The sequence below is a fragment of the Anolis carolinensis genome, chromosome 1 (assembly GCF_035594765.1).
Source record: "Anolis carolinensis isolate JA03-04 chromosome 1, rAnoCar3.1.pri, whole genome shotgun sequence".
Lineage (NCBI taxonomy): Eukaryota > Metazoa > Chordata > Lepidosauria > Squamata > Dactyloidae > Anolis > Anolis carolinensis.
In genome coordinates this window covers 136,853,677-136,879,237 of record NC_085841.1, presented here as the reverse complement: position 1 = coordinate 136,879,237, position 25,561 = coordinate 136,853,677, and the positions used below count along the sequence as shown (strand labels likewise).

Sequence of the window (25,561 nt, the reverse complement as noted above, 5' to 3'; positions counted from 1 at the left end):
TCAACTCCCCCTATTCAGGCATCCAGAGTTTCAATCAGCATTCTCCCAGCAGAGAGATTAAGAGGCGGGGCAAGAGAAATACTTCAGATACAACCCCATATCCACTTTGTTTAATGTTAACAGCAACTTGGAGTGAAAGTCTTGGTAGAACTTGCAAAGTTTACTTTTTTGATTACCTCTCCCCGTGGCCATGATTAACTGAAAAGTAACAAATAACCTTTGTGCCCATCCCATCCACTAGCAATAAAGTTACTTTTAAATGTAACAAAATGAAGTCAGGACTGAATCATTTTCTTGATGAAACAAGTACTGCCTTCCATCTACTTATTTTGACAAAGAGTAGCAAGCAATGAGTTACTTTGGTCATGCTGTAATGAGTGATACATTTCAAGCATTAAGATGAATAACAGGAACAAATTGCTTTTAAAAAGAAGCTTTGCCAGTTGGTTTTTCCAAGCACTGAGACTAGAAGACAAGTCCAATCGTTTGATCACCATGGAAACATTTTGTTAGTGCAAAATGGTGGAAGAGGAAGAAGAGAAATGCATGTGCATAAACACCATGAATGCTTGATAAAAATCAAACTTAAAGAAATGCATATTTCTGGTGTAAGGCTTCAAGGTGAGAAGGACCTGCATGCCCAACCTGGATATGTATTGGATTATCTTCTACGGGTGTGATTGCTTGTTTATTATACAGTCAGTTTGATTCTATCAGCAAAAACCTAAAGGGATGTAATACTGCTTATTCTAAATATTTAGTGCACTAACTTTTCACAAGAATGTAGAAGAGAAATTTAAGATGGATCTACACTGCTATATAATCCAGTTTCTGCATCCAGGTTATCTGCTTTAAATTGGATTATATGAGTCTACACTGCCATATAAAGAAGATAATCTGGATTCAGAAACTGGATTATATGGCTGTGTAGATGGGGTCTTAGAAGTAGATTATTTCTTGCATATTACGTAGATTGGTTTCTGCCATCATATTTTACCATCACTAATAACTATGTAATTAATTCAGTCCAAATTTAATAAACCCTAATGCATTTTATCTTCAGAAGTTTGCAAATAATGTATATCTGGGAGAGAGAAAATGGCAAGCTTATTTTTCCCCCTCTTGAAAACAAAAGATAGAATATTGTCTATGGAACAATTCATCATCAGATTTTTAAAAATACAGTAGAGTCTCGCTTATCCAACCTTCACATATCCAACATTCTGTATTTTCCAACGCAGTCTGTCTTTTAGTAGTCAATGTTTTTGTAGTCAATGTTTTCAATACATTGTAATGTTTTGGTGCTAAATTAGTAAATAGAGTGTACTATTTACATAACATTATTGTGTATTGAACTGCTTTTTCTGTCAATTTGTTGTAAAACATGACGTTTTGGTGCTTAATTAGTAAAATCATAATGTAATTTGATGTTTAATAGGCTTTTCCTTAATCCCTTCTTATTATCCAACATTTTCACTTATCCAACATTCTGCTGGCCTGTTTATGTTGGATAAGCGAGACTTTACTGTATATGAAACATTGCATGAGTACACTATACCTTTCATTCTCATGTATTATCTCATAATCTTAGATTAAAGACAAGCAAAGAAATGACTTCTCTTCCTACTATAATGATCAGATAGTCACATCCTTAGAATACAAAGAAGCATTTTTATCATCATCATCCCGCCTGTTATAATAATAATAATAATAATAATAATAATAATAATAATAATAATAATAATTTTATTCTTATACCCCGCCCCATCTCCCCGAAGGGACTTGGGGCGGCTTATATGGGGCCAAGCCCAGTCAACAACAATAAAATAACACCATAAAACAGATTGAAAACAATGAAAACAAGTCATAAAAAATCACATATAAGGACAAAAGGTAAAATGTTAGATAAAATCAGGAAAAGCCTGGGCCAAAGTGCTAATTATGTTGAAATCATCAGGAAGGGGTGGATTGTCCAAATTGTCGTCATCTTCAAAGTGCTGGAAGAGGCGTAAACATGTGACTATTATTGGAAAAAACTACTGGTCGGACTTACCAAATCAATTATCAAAGGCCTGCTGGAAGAGCCATGTTTTCAGGCTCTTCCGGAATGAGAGGAGGGTAGGGGCCTGCCTGATCTCCCTGGGGAGCGAGTTCCAAAGCCGGGGGGCCACGACAGAGAATGCCTTCTCCCTCATCCCCACCAACCGCACCTGCGAGGGTAGTGGGAGCGAGAGGAGGGCCTCCCCCGACGAGCGAAGGGATCGTTTAAAGGAAACTCAAAGCTGTTGTATACAGGTATACCTTGACAAAGCTTCTGACAGAGAAGTTCCATTTCACGAAGTTTTTATGACTGAAGAACTGCAAGGAAGGAGCTGCCTTTGCTGTACTAATGGAAAGAGGCCAAATTTGATGACATTGGGGGGGGGGGGGGAGGAAATGGTAAAGTGGAGTTTTTAAGAACCTTCCACCTCCTTTATGCCCTCTTTTCAGGCAGCACTTTCAACCCACTCCTCCAGTTTACTGATCTCTTTGGGAGTGGATAGGATTTTTCTTTATTTGGTTTTGTCAACCTATATTATTTTATATCTGAGAGATTTGGACCACTGACTAAGAGGGGAGTCTTTAAGTATGTGTTCACTTGTCAGATAATAGGAGAGGAAAGTAAGAGTTACAATGGCACCCATTTGGGGTAGGAGAGGGCTTTGGAACTTCCTCTTTAGGTTCTGGGACCTTGGGAGTGAGAAAGGAGACTACCCAATGGGGCTAGCTTGGGGGTTTTGTCCTTTCTTTAAGTCCCAATGCTACTGGGGGAATTCCTCCACTCTGCCTTTCAGTAGATGACCAGATAGGAAGCAACCCCAACAATTGTGTTGCCCTCAGGATTCAGGCAATGACTGAGAATTAAGTACTGAATGATGCATGTCTAAGCTGATTCCATACCAGTTTACCCGCCCCCTCCTAGTCTCTTTTCAGGTTTGAGACAATGTAAATAAGTTTTTAGGCTAAATAAAGTGTCCCTTATGGAAGCCAGTCTTCTGCCTCTGGTTCAATTATTCCATGATTGGTAAGCAAACTTATTGAACTGTTCATCTTTTTTGCTGTGTACAAACCTACTCCTATTTTTTCCACACAATTTCTGTCTGTGATACCATGTTAAAGAAGTATAGGCCATTTAGTTAACTGAAATATACCTGTATGTTAGTGACATGTTTCATATACTGTATGTTTATTTTGCAGTTGATACCTTTTGGAATATTTGCACAAAATAACATCTTTCTTCCAATTAGTTTTGTGCCAGCCCCATCTCTCAGAACAGGCTTTGCTGGCTGGAGTCTACTTTTGACAGACTTCTGCTTAACTTCCCCCCGCTCAACATAAAAAAACCCACATGCTCTATTTTTCTCTTATTATATCTTTTGAGACCTAATCTTGTTGGATTCTTTACCATCAGGTTGCCAAGGAGACAAGACATTTGCTGGCAATTCTGAGTAGACCTTAATGCAAACGTAGATGCATTTCAGCCTTATTACTATTGCTCCTGCTAATCAGTTCATTTGCTCTGATGATGTTTACAACTTTTCTGTTTCAGCAGGGAGCTATTATATAAAATATAAACAACATTGTGTGTGTGTGTGTGTGTGTTTCAAAAAATGTATTCTTGCCAAATATAACAGCATTCATTAGAACTTGTTTACAATGTGCCCCGATGCCTACAAAAAGCCTAAAGGGTTTAATCAGCTCCTTGATTATAAGTGGAGCAGCACAACATCAATTATTCTTTTTCTTTCTTTCTTTCCCCCTTTCCTTTTTTGCCTAGCTCTATGTGGTGGTTATATCCATGGAAGAAGTGGAACTCTCCTGTCACCAGGTTTTCCAGATTTTTATCCAAATTCCTTAAACTGTACGTGGACAATTGAGGTTTCTCATGGCAAGGGTAAGATTGTCAAATATTTTTTTCTAGGCCACAAGATATGGAATTTGAAAATGTCTCTCAGACACAGAAAATGCTACTGTGATTAGAATACAGTGATATTTGTAATGTTTTGTGGGGGAAATCAGAGTGTTTGTGGTGTGACCTGAGGTTCTGTGGTTTTAATCTTGAAACACAGAATAAGAGGCAAAGGAAAAACAGTTTTCAGAACAGTTCTACAAATGTTGATATTCTTATGATCTTCTTATAGTTAAGATCAATCGTTTTTTATGTCCCTGAGGATTAAAAAAACATTAAGACCTAAAATAACCTTTGTTTTTTATATGTCAATATTTGTCATTTCTAAAATATTCCCATAATATTGCTTTTAATTAAACTGCCTTTAATTAAAAACCTAAAATCTGTAAAATCATCAGATATGTTACTGTTGCTAATATTCTCATTAGGTTGCAATCAATAACATTAATTAAAATGTTATCTTTCACCATTAATATTCACCTTTCTTGAAATTATTGTACTTTTATGAGGGGGAAGAGTGTGAGTTTCTTTTTTACTTGTTTAATATATTCTTGATCAAACATGACATTTCATCTTACGAGTGTGGTGCGAGTTCTGAGAAAGCTTTCAAGTATTCAAATAATGAAATGGATTTGAAAAACAAAGAATTAAAATTAATTGATTTTATCTCATTTTATTTTTGCATGTGGATCTTTGAGAGGCACTCTATCCAATTTGTTCTTTGACCTTCCCACCTTTTATTCTGATATTACTTTTTAAAAAAACAAACCAAATTTGACAGTTATTTGGAATCAAATGGAAGTGCTTGGGTAAAATGTCAGAGCTGTTTCACGACTAAAGTTAGAAATTAATATAAACATCCAGAAAATTGTAGGAATGTTAGTGTTGAGGTGCATTGGATCTGAACTAATGTTTTTCCTACAATTAAGCCGGAGCTGTACGTATTTTCACAGTAAATTTAGTATTTGTGATGTTGTTCTTTATTCCATCTCTATTATGCACATACACCAGGATACAAATGTGGCATTTGTGGCCTTAGCAGTGAATGGTAGAGTAGTGAATGGGCAGTAAGGAACTGAGTCAAACCTCTGGTTGGGATGGGAATGGCTGCAGATGTACTTAAAGAGGCTTGGCATGGCATACCACAAGGATCCAAGCACTGGAAGGCTTGCATGGTGAACTGAAGGAAAATCCGCCCCATATGCCAATTGCATGGAGAAATGTGGAATCACTGTCATGGGATCTCTCATGAATAAATGCTGCTGTGTGATTCCATTGTTATCCAGGATAGGATAGGTCCAGTGACCTGAAACTGTATAAGTCCCAGGAGCTTCCACTCAAAAGTCCTTTAAGAAGCTTCCCTAACTGGGGTTGATGAACAATCAGGTCTCCTCCAACTGGATCCTACCCTCTATTGAAACTTCCCAAAGTTGTGGGGGGGGGGACCCTTAAATGGAAGAATTGGCACACAGTGGCTGTCAGCAAGAGCACATAGGCAATGCCGGAATGAACAGTGGCTAGGGAGAAATCAAAACTCAGTATGCAGCCTAGACACAAGGAGTTTTCTATGTTCCTAGGAGATGAGGCAGTGAACTTCCCTGACTAGATTTACCATGGAAAGCAGTTGTGACAAATTATCCTTCTGTTAATCCCAGGAAGCCCATAAAAGAAATAGGCTCCTGGGAAGAAGATGCTGGCACACTGGATCAAGAAGATGGATCCTGCAGCTTCATGTTGCTTGCATACACCATGCAAATGAATTTCCCAGCTAAGGACCTGGGGCTGTGCCATTTTACCAGCAGTTACTAGCGAAAGGGCAGGTGCCAGGGGCACCTCGTGGCACCCTGCGTGCTCTTCCTCATTCCCCATCACATGTGAGCACAGGACAAGGTGCCAGTTTCCCACATCAGATGGAAGAAAGGGCGACACTTCCCCTCCACTTCAGAGGAATGGGGTAGGCCAAGCCAGCGGCATTTGATGGCACTCGGCAGGCCCCATCCTGAAAAGAAAAAAGGGGCAATAAAAATCCCAATGTTATGAGGTTGTATGTCAGGGGAGCTGAGCTAATCACCAGGGCTTTTCACTCCTGGAGAAGGCAGCTGCAATAAATCACTACTGACCAAGAGGTCATGAGTTCGAAGCAAGCCCGGATCAGGGTAAGCTCCTGACCATGAATAGTCCAGCTTGCTGTTGACCTATGCAGCCAAAGGACAGTTGCATCTGTCAAGTAGTAATTTAGGTACCACTTATGCGGGCAGGCTAATTTAACTAATTTACAACGCCATAATATCTCTAGCAGTGCACGGAAGATAAGGAAGTATTCAATCAAAGAGTTGGTGTCAAAGTGTATGATGAAGCAGCAACTCCCTCTGTAGCTGAAATCGAGCATACCCTCATGAAGCCAGAAGCTGGAATGTTAAATGGCCTCTGTGTCTGTCTATATATGTCATTTGTCTAATGGCATTGAATGTTTGCCATGTATATGTACATTGTGATCCACCCTGAGTCCCCTTCAGGTGAGAAGGGCAGAATATAAATACTGGAAATGAAATTTATCACCCAGGAACAGAAGTAATAGTACACCATCAAATCATTCCTGACAGATGGCCATCAGCCTCTGAATAAGGAAATCAGTAGTGGTTTGAAAGTGCTATTTCATTTTTCATTGGCTTTCTTGGGGCTGAGAGTGTGTGACTTGCCAAAGTGGGTGGCTGAGTGGGGAATGAAGCCACAATCGGAGTCCAATACTCAAACCTCTCCCTCCCTCTCTCCCTCTCTCCCTCTCTCCCTCCCTCCCTCTCCCTCTCTCTCTCTCTCTCTCTAAACTTCTCATACCTTCCAAGAATTCACATACCATATGAATGTTTGGTCAAGATGGTCAGAGGAGGGCAACTAAAATGATCTAGGGTCTGGAGAACAAGCCCTATGAGGAGTGGCTTAAAGAACTGGGCATGTTTAGCTTGCAGAAGAGGAGGCGGAAAGAGAGGAGACATGAGAAGGGCCATGTATAAATATGTGAAGGGAAGTCATAGGGAGGAGAAAACAAGCTTGTTTTCTGCTGCCCTGGAGACCAGGATGCAATGGAACAATGGCTTCAAACTACAGGAAAGGATATTTCACTTGAACATGAGGAGGAACTTCCTCACTGTGAGAGCTGTTCAGCAGTGGAACTCTCTGCCCCAGAGTGTGGTGTAGGCTCCTTCTTTGGAGGCTTTTAACCAGAGGCTGGATGGCCATCTCTCGGAGTGCTCTGAATGCGATTTCCTGCTTCTTGGCATAATGGGGTTGGACTGAATGGCACACGAGGTCTCTTCCAACTCTATTATTCTATGATTCTATGATTCTAAGTGAAGGCAAAAGGGGGTGGGGAATGTTAAGAGGAGAGAGGGCCTGGGACATCTGGGAATTGTAGTTTTAAAGCGGGCATAGTACTATTGGAGAAATGTATGCTTCAGCCCAATGCTTTTATAAATGGAGAAAATTCAGAGGCATCGTTCTGCTACATTTTTAAAGCTATTGAGATTAAATTTGCCAGAATGGAAGCGAATATTCATAACTCTTTGCCTATCAAGTTTCATAATGTTTGACCCATCCACTGATTTTTTGGGAATTTTCAAACATTTTTTAAAAATGCTACCAGAACGATGGCCCCGTCTCTCCGCTCCTCTTCCTTCTGCCCTGATCGGCTTAGCCCAAGGCTTCTGGGAAATGGAGCTTTGTTCAGATAATGACTTCTTGCTTCACTTGCACTTAAATAAATGGGGAAAATTCAGAGGCTTAGTTCTGCTTAATTTTTAAAGCTATTGAGATGAAATTTTCCAGAATGGAAGCAAATATTCATAACTCTATGCCTATCAAGTTTCATAATGTTTGACCTATCCACTGATTTTTTGGGAATTTTCAAACAACAGTTTTTAAAATATGCTACCAGAACGATGGCCCGCCTCTCCATCCCTCTTCCTTCCGCCCTGATTGGCTGAGAGGCATGCCAACATGGCTTCACCTCTCAGAGGGGCTACAGCTACATTCAAAGACATCAGAGACAGACAAAAAAGGTGCTTTTAATTCAAATTCTTAATATTAGGAACGCAGTGAGCAGATATTTCAAAACTCACTTCAAAAGTGCTTTCAAACCAAATTTGAAACAAATTTAATGGACTAACGAAAAATTTGGCCAACTCTAATACAATCCACACAATCATAATAGCAGATCACAGTATCCAATCAGTATTCAAAGAGTTCACCAGGGTAGCTTCCAAAACATGTGTTTTGACAGTGGCTAATATTTAGAATGTATATTTAATGTATATTCTTAACGTCTTCCTTTCAATATTTATTTCTAGAAAGGTGACACTTAAATGTCAATTTCTCTATTAGTTCAAGGATCCAAACTCTGTTTCACCATCAGCAGATGTACAAATGTCTTTTTAGTTCTCTCTGTTATTGCTGAAAAAAAGAAGGAAAGGTATATTTTGTATAAAATATATTTTAATTGGATTTACCATATGTTGACAGAATCAGTAAAGAACCTTGGTATCAAGAATTCTGATTATTTTGTATAGTAGAGAGCTACCAGACAGAAGATAAGTGTCTTGGGGCAGTAAATCTCCATGTTCGATTGTGCCAACAGTATTACAGTCTCTCCAAGTTTTATCTGATAAGTCATTTAATATTAAGGGAACACATGTCAAATAAATGAATATAAAGGCTGGAAGTTTATTCAATCAACAGGTAGCACACTTCTCAACTTTGGACATTCTGATATAGATCTCTTCTTTTTAATCATACATTTAAGCCTATATACCCCTTTCTCTTTCCAAGAGGAAAACTGGTTTAATTTATCATCCTGCTGAAAACCATAGTGTATTAAAATGTTAGTAAAATATATTACAGTGGTCAAATAAATAAAAATTGTTAACTCACCTTCTAAACATTTCACACACAGAGGGTTTCTCAGGCCCCTTCTACACTGCCATATAATCCAGGTTATCAAAGCAGATAATCCACATTATCCACATTATCTGTTTTGAACTGGATTATATGTGTGTACACTGACATATAATCCAGTTCAAATCAGATAATCTAGATTTTATATGGCAGTCTAGAAAGGATCTCATTCTACTTAGATTTTTTTTACTGATGATCTGGTAGAAAGATAAAGGACTTTGTGATGCCTGAAGTATTTTTTTCCATTGATATCCATGCAATTGTTTTGTTTGTATTTATAAATATAGTTGAAGTTGCACCAGTTGAAATGCCCAAATATTTTTTTCTAAAGCATGAATTGCAAGCCTTCCTATTGTGGGTAGATTAAAAGAAATCTTATTTTGACTCCTCCTATGATAATTATTTTAATAGGTGTCTGCCAGCTTTTCAGACCCCACTACCGTCACATGGTTTGAAGAAATACTTTTAAGCAGAATAGAACCTTTTACCAGTGCTATTTTACTTAGAAATGAAAGCTTTAAATTGAATCATTATTTAGGTTTCTGTTTCATATATGAATATATCTTTGATGTTTTGGCTGTGTGAAATCTTTCATTAGAAACACACCTAAGTATCTGATATAAGGGTACTGAAGAAATAAACATGAAATAACCTCCAAAGAGAGGTTAGGTTTCACCACTCTTGACTTCAGCCTGCAAAAGTAGTTCTTCAAGCAATGGAAAGTTTCATAGTTGTCTGCCTTTAGTATCTTCTTTCAGAGTTGAAGCTTGTCCAAATTGCTCACAGGTATTTTGCAGCATTCATAATGGCTTTGAGTCAAAAGATGTACTTGATTCATACAGCCCTAAATATCCTCCATGAATAAATTCATCATGTCAAATTATTCTGAGAGGATGCTTACAATTTTTCTCCAAAAAGTGAAACCTCTGCCCAAACTGAAACAAAGTCCAAAGAAACTTCTTTGAAATTCAGCAAACTTCTGTGCAATAGAGAAGAAATTCATGTTTTGTGCCTTGGATCTGATGAAATTGATGACTCCTGTGCAGGAGACACAACTTCTTTCAATATTGTTGACAGATTCTTTGATGCCAGTGCATCCCAATGTAGAAAGCAATGAGTCATGATGATATGTGGAGCACCTTTCTTCAACAAATCACCAAAAGAGTTGTGACATCTACGCACAGAGTAAAATAAACTTTTTTTTTTTTTGGTGGTGAATGCTTTCACCATTTAGAAAATACCAATGGTCTTTTTGGTTTCTATAAGAAGCTCACAAAAATGAAAATCTTCTTTAGCAGTGTCATTATACGCATGGCATAGTATGCTGGAAAGATGAAAAGAAGTCAGTAGTTTCAACTAGTTGCAGGTTGAAGGGAAATGAAGTCACTGTCAATTGCTCCATGACTTGCCTCAAAGTACAAGACATCTCAGAGATTGTGGATTGGATGAAGTCATTTGATAGAAGCACTGCTTCGATGTTCTGCTTCTGCTCCAAGCCACAAACCAGCCTGATCATTTCCAGGACACATGGCTTCACCAGTTCGGTGTGGCCTCTCTTGCTTGACAACACAATAAATAATATTGTCAGCGCATCATACAAAGCTTTTTTCGTTGTGGGGCAAATCCAAATTTTCTTAACGTTAGAAAGTCATATTAAGAAAAGGGTCCACATTCATTGTTGTTTCCATTGTCAAGGAACTTGCCACTAGAAGTAGCACTGCAACTTTTATGTCTTGTCACATTCAGCGACGAAATCAAAAAGTCAGTTGTTTTGCTTATCTTTTATAATACCTGAATAAGAAAATAATGTTCATGGATAGACTTTAATGTAAAAAGGATGAATGAAAGAAAAAATACATCTAGTTCACAAATCCCATGAAGCCCAATGATGGAGACTAGAGGTTAATGGACTTTAGTTTAATGACTTCTGGTTTAAATATCGAGAAAAATTAACAATAACGCCAGCATCAAATCAATTTCCCACATATTTCTTCATGCTATTTATACAAATATGAACTCCTTAGTCATTACAACACTTTGTTGAAAGTGGGAGAATAACATACTGCTGTTGTATGGAGTCTGAGGCATGATGTAACCATGATGCAACTGCCATATTTTCTTGACATAGCAATCAATTTATGGACCTAGGGAAATAAAGTGCAGTGATGGCAGTTTGTACAATTGGATTGAATACAGTTGGATTGTATGTGCCTTAATCCTCCTTGTAGGGCAAAATGAAAGAAAATGCACCTAGTTCACAAATCTTATGAAGCCCATCAATGGACACTAGAGGTTAATTAACTTTTGTTTCATGACTCCTGGTTTAAATATAGAGAAAAAAAGATTTCTGATATAAATCTCTCAACAACCCTGTATGTAGGAGAAGACAATCATGCATGTTTACTTTGGCTGGTGGAAGTTGATAGTGGAACCTAAGTCAATATAGCCTCCTGGAATTGTCAGGGGTTGCATCCAACAGGATAGGTTGGAGATAGTCTGGAGCATTTCATTGTTAATATCCTAATTTTTAACAAAAATGTAATTCTTTCCTCATCCTTCAAGGTGTACAGCTGATCTTCCACACTTTTCATCTGGAGAGCTCCCATGATTATTTGCTCATCACTGAAGATGGAAGCTTCACTGAGCCTGTGGCCAGATTAACTGGATCTGTTTTGCCTCCTACCATTAAAGCTGGACTCTTTGGAAACTTCACTGCACAACTTCGGTTCATTTCTGACTTTTCCATTTCCTATGAAGGTTTTAACATAACATTTTCAGGTAAGGAAATGAGGTTGAATAAGTGAATGGGAAATAACTTGTTATTAATTGGCAGGGTCAATAAACTGCACTAGTAGAAAAAAAGGTTTTACAAATCAGTAAAGCGTTTCCCCAGTATTTAGAAATATAGCTGCATATTAAATTTTTAAGCTTTAAATAAGACCAATTGCTGAAGGGAAACATGACTTGGTGCATACAACATGAAGCAGATTCACCACTACATCTTTATACAATGGACATCTATATTAAAACCTTGGATTTTCTGATTTGACATGTGCCATTTTACATGTATTTATTTATGCCCTAAGCCTTATGAAAACTTGCTTATGAGGTCTTGGAACAAACAGACAAAGGAACAAATGGCAAAATTATAATGGCAGAGTTATAAAAACTTTCAACACAGGAGATCGTTCTATACACATCAAAAATCTGAAATTTACTTTATGTTTTACAGGAATATATATAATTTTTAAAAGATAAATGAACTGATTTTGTGTCATGAGTGTAAATGGTCAGCAGAACTGAAAAAAGATGCATTAGTGCTGATAGTTACAGAGTAGGAATGAAAAGACTATTCAAAAATATTTCAAAAATAGCCAGTAACTCTGATGAGAATCTCAAAATGATGAGAATATTCCGTTATTCCCCATTAGACAGTTATTCTGGACAAAATTCATATATGGTTTTTCCACAAAAGCCAGTATTTTCTACATATTAAGTACAGAAAATAATGTTTCTGTGCACAAATATTGATGTTCAGAAAATGAAGTTTCATTGGCTGGAAATTCTGCTTCATGTGAATAGTAACGATGTGGGGGGGGGGGGGGAGAGATCCCAAACTGTGCAGAAATCCCAAACTTCTCAGAGGAGGAAGAAAATTGGTAAAATTCATTTGAAAACAAAATGAGTGAAGAATTGCTTTTCTTATATAGAAGCTAAATTTATCAGAGCATACATTTAAAAATGAAAATGAACAAAGGGAAAATGAGCTTGGAGGTAGAAAGTCAAATAATATACTTTGTTTTCTGAGTATGATTGATTGCATTCAACCATGATTGGTTTGAACATGAAAAATATGATTTTATATGTTCATACAAATATTGTTTATCTTCATCTAATAATTAATCTTTAGATGAAATCCAATTAAGGTTTTCCACTGACAAGAAGGACTTTCATGAGTAGGATGCCAGATGGCTACTTTTCCCATGGTAGCTTCCTACATATACTGTATTCAAAACTGTTCCACCATAGTTATGGTTGTAGCTAAAAGGGGAACCAAGTGAAGGCTTTATCCCTGAAGTGAGAGTTCTGTTGCATACATGGATTTTCTCTTCAGTCCCCAAATTTTTAACACTGCCAGAATGAGGTTTTTATTTATACCTAAAACTCTTATGTTTTGTTTTCACTTTCACTTGGTAACTTTCTTTCTTTCCTAAGCGAATTGAAGTTTTGTTTTCTCAGGGATGAGCAGAATTTGGGGAAAATACCCTCAGGTGGGAACTCCCCTTGCAAACAGCATGTTTAATAGAGGTTATCCCAATGTTGCTGGGCAAAGGTCAGACAGCACATATGCTGGCAACAGTGCTGATTCTGATATAGGCCAGGTTTAACATTGTTGCTTTCTTTTCAAAGGAGATAAATGTTAGTCATCAAAATAGGAATTGTTTGCTGAAAAGGGATGGTTTTGAATTCAATATGAGCTGAACCAGCAGCTTGTTTTGGTCTGAGTGAAAACTGAACTGGCAGAGGCAAAAGAAATGTATATCACAAATAAAAAGGCTACATTAAACATGCAAAGCAATCCCTTTACATTTCTGATCTTCCATATATGTATTCCATTCCTGTACTATTCTATTTTGTGAAAGCCTATTTTTCTTTGACTACAAAGGCACTGCACTTCCAAGTTTATTCTTCAGGCCTCTGCAGGGGGAAAATATCCTGCAGAGGTTACTTTGACTTCACATTGGACTTCACTTTCAAAGACTGCACTGGCTGCATGCAGTAAGATGAGTCTCCAAATGCAAATTAATTCACATAGAATTATCAGCTACATTTTTATATATCACTGATATTAAATTAGGGTTTTATCGATGGAAGTATTGCAAATATAAATGTACAGTTCAATATGACATCTATTTAAATGGGTGCCTACCAAAATATTTTTGCCTGCTGGTGATCAGGGATTTGCAGACAACACCAAGCCATCATAGTCATTGCTACAGTATAGGATTGGTCTCTTTTACAGATGCCATGCTATAATTGAGCCTTGAGTAGAGGAGGGGAATAAAAATATTATCATCATCACCATCATGTTTTTTTTACTCATAGCAACTCCTGGCCCCGCCCAGGAAACGTATACAACAGTTGGTTTCTTTATGAGCACTCCAGCAAGTGCCCTGTCATTCAAATCAGTACAACATGAGGGCATTTCAAGATCATAAAGGTTACGGTTCTGGCTGGCTATGTTTTGTGTCTTGCTAGGTGATAAAGGTATTCTAGTGTTGCCAAAAATGGATTTGGAATTTGCAAATCAACCTATTCCCAGTTCATGAAAAGTACATTTGTTTTTTCATAAGCCTGTTCTACTTTAATGTGATTTTTTTTAAAGTAGAATTTGCTCAAACAATGTATTTTTATTTTAAAAAATCATGAAAGTGAAAATGACCAAAAAAGAGAGGTCTCCATTTCTGTCCAGAGGGGGTCAATCAACTCAGCTCATTCTTCATAGAATTGTAGAGTCGGGAAAGAGCACAAGGGTTATCCAGTCCAACCCATTTGCACTCCCAATGTTTGTCCATATAGCCTCTGTTTGACAGTCTCCAGAGAATGAGACCTTACCATACTCCAAAGCAGCATATTCCACTATCAAAACTATATTTTTCAAAATTGTTGTGAATAAATTCTCCATTTCATAGTCTTTCAAACTGAGAGGATATGTAGGCTTCCACTTCTGCTCTACTTTTCAGCTCTGAATGCTAATGATTCTCTTTCATTTCAACAAAACAAAACAGCCCATGTAACACTATATAATCTTTACCATATAGATACATAGGAAGGCAGTAGAACTCCAGTACAAGCTGCACCCACTGCACATATGTCTCCTTGAACCTTTGTCTCTCTTGTATGTATTTATAAATGACAAGTGCTATAGACAAATGATATTTAAATGAAAATTTAGATTATGGATTTAGTCCTGTGACAGTTTTGCTTTATGTGGAGCACTGGGAGTTTTACCAAATTAAAGCAATATCCTCTAAATAGCTTACAAAAAGCAGAATCTCTTCTCTCTGGGTGCATCTGTCCTGTAGGGTTAATGGAGTTTGACCCCACTTTAACTGGCATGTCTCAATGCTATGGAATCATAGAGTTGTAGTTTGGGGAGGCATCAGTATCTTAGGTAGTGAAAGTTAAAAACCCAATGAAATACAACTTCTATAGCATTGTGCAATGGCAGTTCAAGTAGTGTCAATCTGAATTAATTCTACAATGTGGATTCACTGGTTAAACCCTTTATTCATTGGTTAAAATAAGGGAGAAGGCTTCAGAAATATTTATACAGCTTTTGCTGGTGTTTTTGGGCAGTTTTTAATCTACGTTACTTCTAATAAGACACAGGTCATTTTGCATCCTATCAAGAAAAGGTGGGCTATAAATGAAATAAATAAATAATAGATATATATTTTTGAAGAAGAGTTCTCCATGCAGCAAACAGATACTTCAGTGGAAAACTTTGGAACATGTATACATGTTTCCTTATGTTATTGGACACACTGGGCTACCTGGGGAGAAATGTATATTGTTATCAAGTACTCACTGTACCTTTTACTTTCTTATCTAAAGAGTACGATCTGGAGCCTTGTGATGATCCAGGTGTCCCAGCCTTCAGCAGAAGAATAGGATTTCATTTTGGTGTTGGAGATTCCTTGACGTTTTCTTGTTTCCCTGGATATCGTTTAGAAGGTGCAAATAAGCTTACCTGCCTGGGTGGTGGCCGCCGTGTATGGAGTGCACCTCTGCCAAGGTGTGTGGGTAGGTGGTCACATGCTTTCATTTCATTCATCCAGTCTTTTAATTTCACAAGAGAGAGGACAAGGAGAGGGCTACAGGCAAAGTCAAAGGAGTCAGTGTGAGCAGTGGGGGCAGGGGGGGGGGCTCTAAGAGTACAAGAAGTAAGTGCCCCTATACATTGTATATAGCAAATTTGCATAGCTAGTATTATTGTTAACTGAACATTAAAATGACACGGTTTGATACTGTTTGATAGAAACAACCCCATCTCTGAACTGAACTGATTACACAGTGAACACAATGAGGGCAGTGGCCTATGATTATGGGTAGCTATTTTTCTATGAACATTATAAATGGGCTTTTACCAAGGGTCTAAATCTCATTAATTTTGGACATTTTGTGAGGCCACAGTCAACTCAACTGTGAAGTTCAATATGATTGTGGAGTTCCTTTGCAGCCTGTAAGTAACACTTTTACCAGCTCTAGTGTCAAAGGTCAGACACCAACTGAGAGCAAAATATAGTTTATTTAAGTAATAATCCAAAAACAGTTCAGTAAATTATCAGAGACTGAAAACACTTAATCTTCAGTGTTATTAGGCAGTCAAAACAGAAAAAACGCCAAAAGCATGAACTGTCATATAATCCGGATTAACCAGAGATATAATCCGGATTTAACATAAAGTACTTGAACTCAGCCCAAAAGCTCAAAATGGAATTAAAATGGCAAAACAAACAAAGGTAAACAGCTACAAAGCCCCAAAAACTTTCCCAAAACCCAGGAGTACAACAGCGATTCCAAACTGAAGCAAAAACCCAAACCGGGCTAAAAGCTCTTTGCTGTGAACGGCAAAAACAAGCGAAACTGGAAGACACTGAGGAGTTAGTGGCAAGCCGCTGCAGAGACGAAAGCCAAGCCAGGAGTTAAAGGAGCAGAGCATTGTAACGTAGTCAAGCTGGTCCGAAGTCGGGATAAGGAAACGGCGTCAGGGTCGGGAACGAAGCCAGTAGTCAGCAACAGTAGACAGCCACAGAGATGAGAACGATGCCAAGCCGAGTTCCAGTCCAAGGTCCAAACAGTGAAGTCGTCACAAGAAGGTCCACGTCATGGGATGGCACGACAAAAGCCAAGACAACGGAGGCGAACAGCAGCTAATGCAAAATAGTAATAACAGTGCAGTCCAGGAAAACCCACACAATTCCAGCCCTCCGTTGAAGAATAACCCAGATCAAACTTACATCTGTTGCAAAGTCCCAAGCCAGTCTTCAGAATCACGTACAGGAAACCCAATGGCGCCCAGCAACACCTTGCCACACGCAAAGCATAGTGGCTAAACATCCCCAATTTATTTAGGTTTCCTTGGGCATCTAAACTTCCAACGCCCTAGGATCAGGTGTCCCAAGTTCCTCATCAGAATCTGAGCTCCAAACAGCCAACGCCATAGGATCAGACATCCCAAACTCCTCAGCAGAATCAAGATCATCCTGCCCACACCCAACTCTGTCCACACCTGTGGAACTACCCTCATTTCTCCAGGGAGACCATGTGGGATCTGTTTCTGAAGATACCCAAGCCTCTCCAGCATCTACAGCATCCATGGACCCAGATTCCTCCCCAAGATCCTCCGGAGCCCGTGCCCAATCTATGCCAACTTCCTCTGTCACCACCGGTTCCTCAGCATCCATTTCCAGCTCAAGATCCCCTCCCAAGTCCCCACATGAATCCTCCTCGGAAGACTCCTCATCAATCTCCCTGATTCTCTTCCTGTGTAAATCTTCCAGCAAGCCCTCCTCACTCATAGCCTCAGAAGACAAGACCTAGTCTACAGGAATCATCTGCTTTCTATTAGGCATTATATGATCAGTGTTGATTCTTATAATACAGTTCAACCCACCTACACTGCCATACAATGTAGTTTAACTGCATTGCACTGTATTATATGGGACTACCCTGAACAGTGTAAATGAGGCCAAAGTGAAATGGCTTCAACACACATGCACACACTTTAAGGAGAGTTTCTGTAGGTGTAGGTGTGTGTGTATAGGAATCCTGTCACACCATTGAGATTAACTGGAATAAAAAAAGAAATGTTTCACATTTGTAGACTCTAACTTTATGTGGTGTTTTCAATACTAATAATAATATAATGATAATAACAACTTTATTTTTATATCCCGCCTACATCTCCTCAAGAGGTTTCGGAGCGGCTCACATAGGGACAAACCGAACAACACAGTTAAATATAGCATAGAATTAATAAAAACAACATTATAATAAACAACACAGGCAGCACAAAAAATAACACAGTGTAAACACCATCAAGCCAAACACTGGCCTGAATAATAAACAATTCTGAGGGGTGTAGCAGAGTATTTTCTAGGCTTGTGCATTTCAGCTGAACCTCGAGCCATTTTTGCTATCCAGATTTCGGGGGACCCATGTATTTGTTTTTGTGTGCAACCAGAAAATCCAGTCCATTGGCAGCAATTGGGGTGGGGCTCCATGGGCTCTCCTTTCCATCATTTTTAGGGCTATTGGGATGAATATGGCCACACTTGGAAAACACATCTACCACTGCTGGACTACCAAGTTTCATAACCTTTGGGTTATCCCCTGATATATCTATCTATCTATCTATCTATCTATCTATCTATCTATCTATCTATCTATCTATCTATCTATCTATCTCCTGCTGGTCCCACCCTGGAACCTCTCCAGGAGCAGCAGCAGAGCACCATTCCTTCCTGCCAAATGTCAAAAATGCACATCACACAACCCACTATTACATTGCCTTTACTAATAAAAAACAAGAAATTCATCCAAAGCTTTTGCATTTCTTGTTCTCACAACATACTGGAAGAGGCCAGCAGCCCACTATCCACAAATAAGCAGCTTGTTCCCTTATTATAAAAAATACTCCTCTATGATCCAAAATAATTAGGTATTGGTGGTAAATTTAGGAAGGTAGGTAGGTAAGTAATTTTTCTGAGAACGAGGCTTTGCTGTTTTCTGGTATTCCTATAATTATTAATAACAATAATCTTTTAAAAGTACAGTAGAGTTTCACTTATCCAAGCCTCGCTTATCCAAGCCTCTGGATAATCCAAGTCATTTTTGTAGTCAATGTTTTCAATACACCGTGATATTTTGGTGCTAAATTCGTAAATACAGTAATTACAACATAACATTACTGTGTATTGAACTACTTTTTCTGTCAAATTTGTTGTATAACATGAAGTTTTTGTCCTTAATTTGTAAAATCATAACCTAATTTGATGTTTAATAGGCTTTTCCTTAATCCCTCCTTATTATCCAAGATATTCGCTTATCCAAGCTTCTGCCGGCCCGTTTAGCTTGGATAAGTGAGACTCTACTGTACTACTTCCTGAAAGAGGAGGGAGAAGAGATAAGAGAAAAAGCTAAAGGCTTTAGTAGGAGCTAAAGGGTGACTCAAAGCTCAGAGCCACCTTAAAAGAAAAGCACACCCACAAATGTTGCACACCCACTTACCCCCCTGCACTTTCTAACTGCCAGTCCCACTAAATAAAGAATCCAGAAAATAAAGGAAAATCAAAAAGATTCAATGCTAGAGAGAGGCCAAGCCAAGCTAAGCCAAGCCAAAAGCTAAAGCTGAGAGCGAGTGGCAAGACAATTTGACTGAAGCACTTCTCTCTAGAGCTAAGATGCAACTGAGCAATGAAGGCGCTCTCCCCATTAATTAGACATAGTTTGCATAAGATGCATCATGGCTGCTTTTTCTATTCTGATTGGCCCAACAGGCAGGAGTCACAGGGAAACACCATGCGAGCACGTGGCAGCCTCTTCATGTGCCGTGTGCTCCCGAATAGAGCAAAAGGAGCTGCGACCAGCAGCCACATGGTATGGCTCAGCCGGAAAAACATGGTGGTGGAGCCCTTGCTATTACGGGCATCCGAAGAAACTGAAGGCAAACAGCCAAAACAAATCTGTGCACAAGTCTAGTATTTTCTAGTCTTTCGGTAATTTTGGCAATTTAAAGGCCAGAGAATAAACTACCCTTCAAATAAGCTAAACAGTAGTTCCTTGTTTCTCAGTTCAGACTGTAGATATTACTCTATTAATTTAGCATTATTAAAACTATTAATCTGTCTTCATGTTAGGTTTATCAAGATATTATTAAGCTCTTTGACAATTAAAGAAAATCAGATTATTGCACTGCAGACAAACATTACATTTAGCTGCAAGTATACTCTAGTCAAAAGGCAGAGGGGAAGATGTTTAGATCTACCAAAAACAAAAAAAAATGTGTTGCATATATAGAACTGAGGATCATGAGAAATCAAATTGCCATGTTTTCTCTGTCCTTGTTATAGCACAACCACACTGCTGGTAACGAAAACAAAGGAAGGAAGAAAAATAGTGCTAATTATACTACTTATATTTAACTGTTGAGATTGCACGTTGTCAAAATAGGAAACCTCAACTAGTGTACAAAATCAGGAAAATGTTACAGTTGAATGTTAGAAGCAAATGACATGTACACTTTCAGTCCATGCAAGCAATCTCACATAACTTAGATCACAGCCAGCATGAAGAAGGGTGCTTGTTGCATGGACACTTTGTTCTGAATTGTTTTGCCAGTGTAGACAAGCCTTGAGTGAGAGCTTTGCAAAAGTTGGTGTAAGTACCTAATGCAACCACTCATTAGGTACCCATGAGTTTTTGGACACATCTATACTGACCACTTAAGGTAGGATGAAACTGGCAGAGAACGGAAGCTATTTCAACATGGAGCTGATTACACACAAAGCCCTGGAACTGTGTCGCAGCCTGGACATCACTTATATGCACCACAAAGATTGGTTTTGTCCCGGTTCCAGATTCTGCAGTATACTGAGTTTCACAGCCATGGATAAATTGGAAAGTTTGCTGGAGCATCCATCTCTTAATCAGTTTTGCCATGCAATGTAGTTTACAAAATACAGTAGAGTCTCACTTATCCAACATAAACAGCCTGGCAGAATATTGGATAAGTGAATATGTTGGATAATGAGGGATTAAGGAAAAGCCTATTAAACATCAAGTTAGATTATGATTTTACAAATGAAGCACCAAAACATCATGTTAGACAACAAATTTGACATAAAAAGTAGTTCAATACGCAGTAATGCTATGTAGTAATTACTGTATTTACGAATTTAGCACCAAAATATCACGATGTATTGAAAATATTGACTACAAAAATGCGCTGGGTAATCCAGAAAGTTGGATAAGTGAGACTCTACTGTAGCTTTATTTTGGAATATCCTCTAACTTTGTTATTTTTCCTGGTTTAAAGCCCTTAATGCACATTGCTGCCTATGTTCATGTCATGCATAATCTAAACATTGTGCTGTCAAGCTGCCTTCAAACATCATTAAATGGTCAGTGTAGATGTTTTCCCCATCTCTTCTGCACCATGAAATGTTTGGATCTGGGATCTTGGTTTTCTGTTCTCAGCCATGCCAAACAGCATCCTAGGGTTTCTTATTTGCTTTTTAAAATACCCAACTTTTATAGAAGCCAGGAAATCAGAAGACATTTACTTCTTGGGAGGAGAGCAATGGCCAACCTTGACAAAATAGTGAAGAGCAGAGAGATCACACTGGCAACGAAAGTCCGCATAGTCAAAGCAATGGTATTCCCCATAGTAATCTATGGATGCGAGCGCTGGACCATAAGGAAGGTTGAGCGAAGGAAGAGAGGCTGACCAAGGGCAAGATGGATGGACAATATCCTTGAAGTGACTGGCTTGACCTTGAAGGAACTGCGGGCGATGACGGCCGACAGGGGGCTCTGGCGTGGACTGGTCCATGAGGTCACAAAGAGTCGGAGACGACTAAATGACTGAGCAGCAGCATAGAAGCAACAAGCCAGGAATGATATTTCTTACCAGGAAAATTTTGCCTGTTTACTCAAAAGGATAAAACTGGTAGTGGACAGTAGTATGATGTTCAGTCACATAAAGCCAGGACAGGTCAGGGAATCCTAACTTATTATTATGCATACATGATTGCATAGTAAGTAGTAACAAACTACAGCAACTTTTGAGGAAAACATTTTCTTCACACATTTATTTATAGATTTTTTCCTGGATTCTGCAGGACCTTAGTTTGAGAAATGTTTTCTTTTACTGATTTTCCTTTATAAGAGATACAGACACATACATATATTGTAATAAACAAAATGAATGGGAACACATCATGTCTCATGTCTCACCTAAACACAACAATCAACATATTAGTATGTCAGGAAGCATAGTTTGGAAAGCTCTGCCCTAAAGGGAAAAATCATGGAGTAATCACAAGTCAAAAAGATATAAAGTGATCTTGTAGCACCTTTGGAACTAGCATGTCTACAGGTGACTTAAAGGTGTGCATTTATGCATATGTGCATGGAAACAACTATAAAAACCTTGCTGCTGCTGCTTCTTCTTCTTCTTCTTCTTTTTTTCATGGAAATATGTGTGAGGTTTTTTGGTTGTACTATTTTCTTTTTTTGTCTCCATGTAGGAAATTAATATTGTTTAGACCTTATTATTCAGCCTTAAAATTTATTGTATGAATTGTTAGGTATTTCTATACAAATGTTTATTTGTGGGCTATTTTATTAAAAAGATAATGAAAAGGTCTATAAAAGCCATACAAAAGGCTTTGTTCCAAATATCAGACAGATGAATGAGGCATTATAAAGGTGCACATTTCTCTTGACAGAACTTATTTAATTTGAATTTCTGATAGAAATCAGCTGTTCTCTATTATGAATAAAAATTCTCTGACCTCTCCTCTGTTTGACTTTTTAAAGGGTCTTGCAGACCATTATCTACAGCATCACAAAACAAAAATGACCTATTGCTTTGAAGAAATAGTTTCAATATCATAAAATTTCATAATTACATTGGTTTTACATTTTGCTTACTGAAAGAAGTTGGTGTTTATATACTGATTTTATTATTGTCAAGCTAAATTTAGATATTGGTGAGATAGAAAAATACTAAATTCAATCAAGATATAGTTTATTAAGGCCACTGATAAAAATGTTTTGGCATCCTGTAACTCCTATTTTCCTGTTGTGAAATATATGCCTGTATTATTGTTTTTCTCCCAGAATGCAGGAATATAGTTTCTTTTAGAATTAATATCTGCACTTTTGGCTGAAATATCCTAAATTTAGTTGGCAAAGACAAAAAACAAAAAACAATAACTTTTTGAGTAACCTCAAGGTTGGAGCTCTGCAATGTGCTTTACATTGGGCTACCTTTGTACCAAGTTTGGAAACCCAGTTGGTTCAAAATATGATAGCCAGATTGGTTACAAGAACATCCACCTGTCCTAATGTCACTCAACTGGCTGTCAATTAGGTTCCAGGCAAAGTACAAAGTGTTGGTCTTGACCTTTAAAGCCCTACATGTTTTGGGTCCAGGTTACCTACTGGATCACCTTCTCCCATAGAATCTGCCCCAAACACTGAGGCCCTCTTGGGGGGGTGTCTACTCCAGCCAGCCAGAACCCAACTGGCAACCACCTCCCAGAGGACCTTTTTATAGGCTGCCCCAGGACTGTGGAACAACCTGCCAGGAAGAGCTCTTACAGCTAGTTCAGCTGTCAGAATGACAAACACATTTGAAGACCTGTCTCTTCCAATAGGCCTACCCAGCTAGTTTTAATGACAAAATTTAAACTTTGCATCTTATGTTTAGTCTTTGTTCTGTGTATTTTAATATGTATTTTGTAGAAATATGTTTTAATATGTGTATTTTACAGAATGTTTTAAGAGGATTGTGTGTTTTAGCAATGTTGTAACCCGCCTCGAGACATGAGGAGAGGTGGGTAAGAAATAAAATTATTATTATTATTATTATTATTATTATTATTATTATTATTATTATTATTTTATTATGACACAGCAAACAAGATAGATATGCTGGATTTCGTATCACAAAATCACAAGTCAAACACTTCCCAAGTGTCTAGGTCTGTGTGATGTATTTTCGGATGATGCGTGCAGATCCCAGTAGGGTGGCCTTTTATTATTATTATTATTATTATTATTATTATTATTATTATTATTATTATTAAACTGATATTTTAAACAGAAGAGTTTTTCCACTAGATACGCAAATCTTTGAAATTCCTACAACACATCTTAGAGAACATGCTTGAAAACAAAGAGATTGCATCCCTACCCCTTCCCATTGTTTCTTGATTTCTGACCTACCCAAGCCCTAGCTCAGGACTTATTGGTTTTTATAGAAAATCTGTAACTTTGCTTTGTTTTAGGTCCTTGTGATATAGATATAGTCCATATGGGGTGAGAAAAACATGCCCCATTTTGTCATATCCTCCAAAATCCACATCCCCATTTTAAACAAAAATCACTTTGAAATTGCAAACACTAGTTGAGAGCAGTAATTTTGCTATATTTTGAGTGTCCTTAGACCCAGGAAGTAGAGTGGAATTTTGGTATATTTTATTTTCTGAGCCAGTTGGATTTTTAGGATACACAACAGTGGGTAAAGGCATGGTAGTAGAAGATGTAGTTCTCCACTTAAGCCCCCATCCACTGGCTAGTACTCTGTCTTTGTGTTCCTCTTAAGATATGGCCTTTCTGTCTAATTACCATTTTAAAATGCACATAAAATAAAATGTCTTACTGTATATGGGTTGGAATCTTCTGAGAGGCCTAATAATAACTACAATTTTCTAAATTTCTAATCTGTCTCAGTATCAGAGCTGAAACTATGGAAGATAATGTAAGTTGATATTTGACCATAACTGAACTCTACCTGGCATTCTTAATTCCTGGTTTAAATAAAGATATGTAAGCCTAGGTCATTTAAAAACTTCTGTTAAACCAGGTAAGGAACTCATATTGTCAAAAGTGGCACCTATACAGATGCTTTAGGTTTCTATGATTCAACCATTTAAAAATATATGGCTTTGAATATAGTTGGGCCTAGCAAATCCAGCCTGTGAAAATAAGGAATGAGTTATGACTTTGATGGAGTATTTGAACTACTAAGCAATAATTTAATTCCAATATCATACTTTTAGCCTACAGACCAATTCATTTAGAATCAAGCCCTCTTTTGATGTAGGATTTTATGAATCACTCGCTTTTTAAAATGAAATAAATAAATAAAACCACATCAAAAGCAGAATGCGTCCTCTGTCTGATAAGAATGGGTAGATCTCTCCTCAGTCTCACTCAAGAATATCATGCTGGTTTCTTCTTTTACAAATATTATTTAAGACCACAGAATCATTTCAAACACATTAGCACACTGCGGTCTCTGGGGAATATTTCCAAAGGTAGAACTGTCTTTGTGCTTTTGCATGTTTATATCCTTTCATTTAGTTTTACTTGAACAAAATATTAACATAGTGATTTTAGCTACAGAACAAATTCCCCACTGTGTTTATGCATTTCTAGCCTGTTCATGTTAAGCATTTTAACTGTTCCTGTTTACTTTGCCCATTTCCTTCTTTTTTAGCCATAAATACCCGGTCTTCTCAGTAAATTGTTAGAACTATAAGTATGATAAATAAAAGGGTGGGTGATCAGTGTGGTGTAACGGTTTGAACATTGGACTACAACTATGGAGACCAGGGGTTTGAATCCAGGCTCAACCATAGAAAACCACTGGGTGATTCTAGGCAAATCACATTCTTTCAGCCACAAAGCAATCTAATACAAACTCCTCTGAACAAATCTTGCTAAGAAAACTCCTTGCCAAGAAAAGCCTCAGAGCAGTGGTTCCCAACCTTTTTTATTTGTGAAGCCCTTTTTAGAAACAGTTTCTTGTGGCAGGACCCCTTAGGCCTACCCTATGCCTTAGAAGTTAATGGTGTTTAATAGTAG

The 25,561-nt window shown here is 37.9% G+C and overlaps 1 protein-coding gene across 4 annotated transcripts in view; it reads left to right on the top strand.

The window, feature by feature from the left end:
* Positions 1–25,561, top strand: part of csmd1 (CUB and Sushi multiple domains 1) — a 1,478,446-nt gene that overhangs the window by 1,171,368 nt on the left and 281,517 nt on the right. For all 4 annotated transcript variants that reach the window (XM_062969106.1, XM_062969107.1, XM_062969108.1 and 1 more), the window contains 3 exons: positions 3,818–3,934; positions 11,459–11,674; positions 15,515–15,703. In XM_062969106.1, the coding sequence (XP_062825176.1) occupies positions 3,818–3,934; positions 11,459–11,674; positions 15,515–15,703 (522 nt within the window). The remainder of the gene's footprint in view (positions 1–3,817; positions 3,935–11,458; positions 11,675–15,514; positions 15,704–25,561) is intronic.